The sequence below is a fragment of the Tupaia chinensis genome, unplaced genomic scaffold, assembly GCF_000334495.1.
Source record: "Tupaia chinensis unplaced genomic scaffold, TupChi_1.0 Scaffold000386_1, whole genome shotgun sequence".
Classification (NCBI taxonomy): domain Eukaryota; kingdom Metazoa; phylum Chordata; class Mammalia; order Scandentia; family Tupaiidae; genus Tupaia; species Tupaia belangeri.
In genome coordinates this window covers 2,809,178-2,817,612 of record NW_006159888.1, presented here as the reverse complement: position 1 = coordinate 2,817,612, position 8,435 = coordinate 2,809,178, and the positions used below count along the sequence as shown (strand labels likewise).

Sequence of the window (8,435 nt, the reverse complement as noted above, 5' to 3'; positions counted from 1 at the left end):
AGCCTGGGTCTGGGACCTCATAGGGACGGCCTCTTGCAAGACCTTCTCAGCAGGCCACCTAAGGCATGGCTTCGGGCAGCTACAAGCCTCCTCTCTGGGGGTGTCCCTAGAATCAGGCCCACAACCCTCAGTCTAGGAGCAAGTGACTCATAGGCCCAAGAATGGACACCTGTGGAGCTCACCAGCTCCATGTCCACATGGGCGGCATACATGGCCCATTCTGCCAGCTGAGTCCACAGGGCCCCTAGGCAGACCAGCTCCATGGTTGCCTCCTGGCCTGGGAACCCTCCAAATGCCAAGAAAAGGATGAGGAGAGGTATATGTGGCAGCCCAGCAGAGGCCATGGCTTGTCTTCAAGCTCCAGGCTGGGGTCTGCTCAGTACAGGGGGCAGCACCCAAGAGAAAGGTCCCTGTTTGGAGCCAGCCACAGGCCTGGGCTAGAGTGTGGAGGGCCACAGGGCCAGACCCGCCCATGCAGTGAGTGGGCACCCCCCACCCAGGGCCACAGGCTCGCGGCCTGGCTCACCTCCACGTGCCATTGCTTGCCCAGTGCGTTGACCACACGGCCCTCGATGGGCCGGCGGCAGGCCCCGCAGAGGGGGCGTGGCAGGGCAGGCAGTAGAGCTCGCCCTTCAGCTCTCGGGCCTCGGCGGTCAGCTCCTTCCTGGAAGGTAGTGTGGAGCCCCAGCTGCCATCCCGGCCCTGCAACGGGCTCACACCAGCTCGGCCAGCCTGGGGCAGCTCCCTGAGAGGCCCATTCTGTCCCAGCAGAGCCGAGGCGGCACTCTCTGATCTCTGGTCCCTTTAGAGACTTCCTCTGTGAACCCCAGCCGGCCCCTGGAGCACAGAATTCCCGCACGCCCTGGCAGAGGGCGGCCTGTGTTCTGCAATGTCCGGCTCACTGAGAAGCAAGCCTGTTCTCAGGACCCCCTCCTCCTCCAACCCAGACTGGGTGTCTGGGACAGGCACAGGGAGGACTGAAGGGCACTGAGAGGATAACCTTAGCGTCTCTCTTTGTCTCCCCGACACCAGCACTAACCCACCTCCAGGGCCACCAAATTTCACCTTCATTCTCCACCCCTTTGATCCCCTCCTCCCTGCTCGATCCTGACCACTATCCTGGTGCTCCTGGCTGGCTCTCATCTCAGCCTCAAGTGTCCCTTCAACAGAGCCCTGAAGAGCCCCTTCCTAGTGCCCACCTACTCTGCTCTGCACCCCACTCGCCAGATGCTCCCCTCTGCCCATTTGGTCCACCTCTCCTGTCTCCTCACTGCCCCCTCAGAGGAGGTGGGTCCTACTGGCCCTGCCTAGTGACAGCCCTGGCTCCTCCGTCCCCATCTCAGAGGCCGGGCTGAATACCTACCCACAGTGAGTGCAGCTGAAGTGGTCGGGGTGGTAGGCGTCACTCCTGAACATGAGGGGCTGCTCATCGATGACCAGGTGGCACCGCTGACAGATGTACTTGCCCAGGCCCTTGGCCTTCTCGCGGTTGTGGCAAGGCCTGCAGAGGTGCCTGTGGGAGGTGGGGGCAGGTGTCAGGTGACCCTCCATGCCTGGCCACCTATAGAAGAATGCCCCAGACCCCCAACTGTCACTTCAGTGAGTGCCTGGGTGCTGAACAGGGCTCAGCCCAGGGGGACAGGAAAACCAGCTGCCCAGTCACACAGCCTGCAAGACCTCATGTGTGCCCTCTACAAGGAACCTATGCTCATGAAGGAAATACAAAGGGACAGCAAAAAGTTTGTGGAAAATACAATTAAAGTACAAGTTTATTTTGGTGCAAATGATTTTTTTTTTTCAGATCCATGCATAGATTTTTATAATATGCATTTTTTACAATCTTTCTGAAAACTCCTGGCCCCCCAGAATGTTTTTGTGTGCTGTCTTTGGGTGGTATTTTTCTTTTCCACTTTTCCTGAGTCTAGGGCACCATGTGGAACACGGTAAATGTTTAATGACACTTGCCGAAAACTTAGTTTTCTTTTCCAATTGTCCTTCCACACAAATGATAGTGAACGTCAGCCTTACAGTCCCAGCAGAGCAGACAGTGTGTGCCGGGACTGTGGGGCCCACAGGCCCCCTTCCCTTGGGGTTTCCAGGATGAAGAGGAGCCTGACCACGTACAGGCGCTTTCTGTCTCAAAGACAAGCACAGCTGTGTCAGAGGGAGGCCCCAAACCCAGGGACTTTCATCACAGAGTCTTTTTTGTGAACCTCCAAATAATCTCTGACGCGACTCCCGTACTCAGCAACAGCTGTGGTCTCAACTGGGAGAGACTAACACGGTTTGTGTTTCCTCAGGACTCAAAGGTGACAAGCGCCTAGATCCAGGGTCCCCAGGCGCATGCAGGCTCTGAGTCAACACCACCTACTTGCCATCGCCGCCTGCCACCCCAATCTCTGTGCTCCTGACGCATCCAGGCCCCTATTCCAGGCCCCAGTCCACAGGAGAGCCTCCTGCCCTCACCAACCTCCATGGCAACCTGACACTAGGGCCAGCCCCATTCATAGCCCAATCAGGGAGTCCAGTAAGAGACGAACCCTCGAGTCAGCAGGTAGTGCAGAGGTTAAGGCAGCTGGGTCCCATATGTCTGGGTGCGTAGTTTGAGTCCCAGACCGGTGGCTTAAAAAACACAAGAGGCATATATGTGTGCATGTCCATCATCCCAACAGGAAAACGGAGCAAAGGGATTACAATGTGGTCATTCCCCTGGGGTGATTTCTCTCTCTCTCTCTCTGGTGAGTGCATATACTGTATAGCAGACGAAAGGAAGGAAGGAAGGAAGGAAGGAAGGAAGGAAGGAAGGAAGGAAGAAAAAAACAAGATGAACTGTCAAACTCTAGGTGCCCCCAATAGCCAGGTGTGGAGGGCAACCCAGATGCCAGGGTTCACAATTCAACATCCCTGCCCTGGGCCCCAGTGTTGCTACGCCTGTTTGGTTCTGGACTCTGCCTGCACAGCACTCTCTCTGCCTGCCCTGGGGTGTCTCATTTTCCCAGCTTGGGTGCAGGGCAAGGGACACAAGTGAGGTACTCAGGAGCCACATCCTAAACCATCTACTGGCCCCAGCTATGCCTCCCCCAGGCCCGATGAGCCCAGTACAGTGCAGCAGCTCAGGACTGGTTGAATACATGAATGAATGAGTGATTGTGCAAGAGAGGAAGAGGGAGTGCGGGGACATCATTTCCCTGAGATAACAGGGCTGGGCTGACACACAGCCAGTGTCCAGCCCAGGACCCCTGCATGGGCAGCAGATGTGGCACGTGGCTTCAGCCTTCATCATCATACCTCCAAAACCCAGCACACCTCCTTCACCTTCCACCCCCACCCAGACACCTGTGCCCCTGGCCACCACCAAGCAGGCCCAGGGCTGAGCCTCCCGCTGTGGCTAGCCCACTGCCCCATCCATGTCACTGTCACAGATACAGCGTTTATCCCCAGGAGCCCTATTCCCAGTTTGGTACTCCTTAGCATCAGGGCAGCATCCATGCCACATGCGGCAACTTCTGTTCAAAGCTAAAGAAATTCATTTGGCTCCCCAAAATTCTATTGCAGTGGGCAGTGCCCTTGAAGCCATTACCAGTGATCACCCCAATCACCGAACGTCTCAGCCCAGAAGTGGGAATCAGTTTTTTGACCTGGTCTCAACACCAGACCTAAAGGCAATATTCAGAATTCTTTTCCAGGTAGAATTAAGATGGAACCTAAGAACCTGCCATCAAACAGACAAACAGAGCAAAACTGAATAACATGCACTCCCCACACTTGTGTTCAAATCCTGGTTTTGATACTTCCAGGCACTTGCCATTAGGGGAGTTACGTCATGTTTCTGAGTCTCAGTTTCATGTCTGTAAAATGGGGCAGTAATTCCAGCTGCACAAGGTTATGTGAAAAGACAAATTTAAGATAGTTCATGTGTCAGGCCAGCAGGTGGCGTGGTGGTTAAGGCGTTGGACTCCCACATGGTGGACCATGGTTCAAGTCTGAATCCGGTGGCATGGAACTCACATTGGGTGCATGTGCGTGTGTGCCCAGGGGCCCAAGAAAATGGAGGCGAAGGGACTGTGGTGTGGCCGTTCCCCCGGGGGGTAATTTCTCCCTATCTGTCTCTCTAGTGAGCGCGCATACTCTATAGCAAAAATCCCTCAAAAAAAAAAAAAAAAAAAAAAAAAAAGAAAGAAAGAGAGAAAGAAAGAAAAGAAATAGTGATCGTGCCTGTGGTAGATACTCCCTAAATCCCAGCTATGTTTATTTTGGGGGCATTTTTCCCCCATTAATGATAAAACATGTGTACATGCACGAGAGAGAGAGAAGCACCCTCCACAGGGCTCACGCATGCTGAGATCCCTCCCTCCAGTCCTCTAGCCCACCAGGAGCCTGGGCCCACATGCACATACCCAGTGTGTATCGGGTCTACTGGACTAGAGACTTGAACCGCGGTTGGCACGTGGCTTCCAGCGCTGCAACCCAGTACTCTATCAACTGTGCCAAAGAGGCTGAGCCCACTTACAGTTTTAAGTGTATTTTTTTATATATATAACCCGAATATGTGTGTGTGTGTGTGTATTAGGTTTTTGTCACAAGGTGCACGTGATCACCAGAAAGAGACAGACAAAAGTGAGAAATCACCCAACGGGGAGGAGGGTTACACAGTCCCTTCTTCACTTTCCTCCCAGAATTTTAGGCACACAAGCACATGTACCAGGTGTGATTTCTAAGCCACCAGGTCTGGGACTCAAACTGCAGTTGGTTATGCAGGAGTCCAGTGCCTTAACCACCACATCACCTGCTGGCCCTGAGTTTTAAATATTGAAACCAAAATCTTCAGAGGTCCTTGGAACTGCTGATGGCGCTTTGGCTCCCACGCCACTGGACTTATATTCGGAAGACAGGGGGAAACGAGCTGTGCTCACTCAGTCTGGGCAGCACCAGCCACATGTAAGTACGGCCAGCCCAGCCCTAAGCCACTTCGGGGAGGAGTCTGGGGCCAGTGGTCAGCGGGCGGCAGGGGCCCCTTCATGGCCTCCAGTCCTGAGGCAAGGACTGGGCCTCGGACTGAGCTGCATCCCCACGGGCACAGACAGCGCCCCATTATGAGGCGGGCTGCAGCTGTGCCCCCTCCAGATAAAGACGGTGATTTATCCCACAGGCCCAAATGGGGCCTAATTATACGGGGCAGGACACAAGATCCTGCAGCAAGTGTCCTGAAAGTCTCCTCTCATGCAGCGGAACAAGACTCCTCAGCCTCCGCCCTCCGCATTCACAAGACCCCCCTACTGTCGCCCAGCGCAGGCTTGGGCTTGCTGGCCAGTTGCCATGGCAGCAGCCCCTCCCTGCCCACCCCCCATGTAAGAAATCATCCCCTTCTGAAACGTCCTGTTGTGTCTGTCAGTCCCAGCCAGAGCCCCCGGCCGGCCCTCACCCACTCCGAGGCTCCGACAACAGGCACACACTCAGCCTCTGTGACGCTTGGTGGCCAGGCTGGGGGCGGGGGGAGCACGGCAGGACACACTGGAATATTCACGGCCCAGTGGCAGCAGAGGCAGACAGAAGCGGCCCACCACACAAGGGACCCCCTCAGGAATGAAGCGGCCTTTCAGGGCCAGAGAGGCTGCAGCCTCCCCTCTTCTCCTTAAATAGCCCGCCTTCCAGCCACGGCTCTCGGAGCCCACCGGCGCCACACCCGGGCCACAGCTGACCTGCCCCTTTCTCCTGGACCACTGTGAGAGGTAAGGGCTGGGCCAGGGGGCAGGCAGGAGGCCTGGGGGCAGGCAGAGGCAGACACAGAGCTTGGGTGGGGCCGGGTTTCCTTGTCCCCTGTCCCTGTCTCTCTGATAACGGACGACCTGTGGATTGCAGGCTAACCACAGTCCAGACCCGCAGTAGCCCACAAAGTGGTGTTTCTGTCCCTCTGTCGGGGGTCACAGAAGGCAAGTAGCCTTCCCAGAGACTCACAATGCAGTGAGAGCCAGCGGGAACCAGCACCCACATCACCAACCACGGTGCCAAGACACCGGGAAGATTAGAGGTGGTCCCAGAGGGAGCAGAGCTCAGGCCAGGCAGGGAGAGGTGCCACTGCTGCGCCTGGCCACAGCCGGCCACCGCAAGGCCTGAGACTTGTCTCCAATGCTCACCTTCCCCACAGCTAGGACGCGACACTGCCCCAGGCCCAGGCCACACTCCACACGCCCCTCTCCCCTACCCCAGTGTCACTCCATGGGCTCAGGGTAGTCAGAGCAGAGTGAGCCTCATCGAGACTGAGGGCAGAGTTTCCAAGGGACAATGGAGAGTGAAGCAGGGGCCTACGAGCCCGAGAGGTACAAGTCAACATCAAAACTCCTAAAACAGGAGACCAGCAGAGGGAGGAACCTCAGCTAGAAAGAAGCCAGAAAGCATTACGGGACCGACCCTCAGTCCCAGAGGGCGAGGTGTACACAGGCTTCAGGCGCCCCCAAGCCGTGCAGGAGGCAGGAGGCTGGGCAGGTGGGCTCACCCACGGTCCATAGGACATGACCCTGCAGTCACACGGAGCCCCCACTCACTGAATGCTCTGCCGTCACTGGTTTAAAATGTTTATGTTCTGAGCAAGAGGCTGAGCAATTTCAATTCCCACAAGGCCCACAAAATTAGGTCGAGGATCGTGGGACCAGACCCAGAGGGGAGGCAACTCCGGCCAGTGCTGAGACCAGCCACACACTCTGGTCACAGGGCCTGCCGCCCCTGAGGCAGGCAGTATCCCAGAGCACCAGCTCTCCCTGGGCTGACCTCTAGGCCACTGTCCGGCAAGTTAGCAGACCCGAGCCTCAGCTGCCATCCGTGAAATGGGCATTTGCTGCCTACCTCTGGGGACAGGTGCAAGCGAACACAGCTGCCCTTGTGGAGGGTCACACTGTAGAGCACAGCCCAGGCTGAGGGGCAGCCCAGGCAGAGGCCACCCAGCCCGCCCTTGCCCACCCCCAAGTTCCCACATGAGCCCTCACTCACAGCCCCTGTCACCTCCAGCCCCAGGGCTCTCTGGCTCAAACCTTCTTCCCTCCTCACATGCCTGTCTACCCCTCACCAGTGGAGCCTATCTCCCTCAGTCTCTGGGCCCCATCCATACCTGTAGCCTCCCCCACCCAGCAGCCCTCACCCCTTCCTCAGGCTCTATTCCCATCTTTCCCCTTTACTGGGGAGCTGGGAAATTCCACCTCTACATTCTGTTCAACTCTCTGCGCCCTCCCCTGAGCTCAGCAGTCCTGGGGACAGCGTCACAGAGCCCACTCAGTCCAAGTCAGAGGAGGATGCGGTCAGAACTGGCACAGGAACATGACCCTGACTGACCCCGTTCCTGGAGGCAGCAGGAAAATCATTTCTGCCATTAGAGATGCTCAGGAGCTGGGGGTGATACTCCTGGGCAGGGAGCATCCCTGGTTTCCTTAACTAGTTCAAAGGTAGTGGGCCCAACCATGGTGGTGCGCGCAGTAGGTGCTGCTGTATGAGGCTGAGGCTGCATGGCAGGCCCAGGTTCAGATCCCGGACCTTCTGAAACAGGCCAAGTACCGGTGGCATGCCCCTGCTGTCCTAGCCAATTGGAGGCTGGGAGAGGATGGCAATGGCAAGAACCTGTCAAATACCTACCGCTCGCTTTCATTCTCCCTCTTCTTCTTCCCAAGCTCACTTGCTCTCTCTCTCTCACTTAAAATTTTAAGAAAAGAAGAAGTCGCGTCTTTCAAGTGCCCTCCCTTTGCTTGAGGACATCAACTAGCCAGATGCTCAAGACAGCCAGCCCTTGCCCTCCTGAAGGGAGCAGCCAAGGGACTGGCAGGGGTGGATGAGGCCTGAAAGTCTGAGGGCAGCCCTGCTCACCTTCCTGAAGGATGGAGCCCACGCCCTTCCCCAGGGCCATGCCCGTGACCATTTTCCATCCATGCATGGGGAGACTAGGCCTCCTCCCTGAGGGCGGCTGTGTTAAGGAGCAATGGACCCCACAGGAGGCATCTTTGTGATCATGAAGAGAGGGGGTGAGGCTGGGAAAAGTGTGCAGACACATCTGGTTCTAGGCAGGTCCCTGGCTACTGGTGTCAGGCCAGGGCCACCCTGAGAACCACCCTGCATGGCTGCAGCTTGAGCTCCACCTCCCCGCTGCTGTCCTGCAATGATGCCAACCTCTGTCCTGCAAATCCCTCTCCTGCCCCTCCTGCAGCCCAACCATGCTGGGGGTGTGTATGGGTGCTGGGAGGCGGGGCCTCCAGTGTCCCACACCCAGGCTAAAGTCTGAGCAGCCCCAGGAAGAGCAGGCAGGGCTGGCGGCTGTCCTCGGCCAGGCACGGTATTCATCTCCCATCCTAGCTCTGGGCTCTGGGCTGCTCTGGCCCCACCACCTTCCCTCTCCTGCCCATGCTCCTTCCTCCCAGGCCTCTGTGAGGGAGGCAGGGTGTTTGGGACACCCCCCC

General features: G+C 57.0%; 1 protein-coding gene across 1 annotated transcript in view; it reads right to left on the bottom strand.

The window, feature by feature from the left end:
* Positions 1-8,435, bottom strand: part of LIMS2 (LIM zinc finger domain containing 2) — a 27,389-nt gene that overhangs the window by 2,961 nt on the left and 15,993 nt on the right. Inside the window, 3 exon segments of the mRNA XM_014589842.1 lie at positions 527-603; positions 606-664; positions 1,364-1,513. Coding sequence (XP_014445328.1) covers positions 527-603; positions 606-664; positions 1,364-1,513 — 286 coding nt within the window.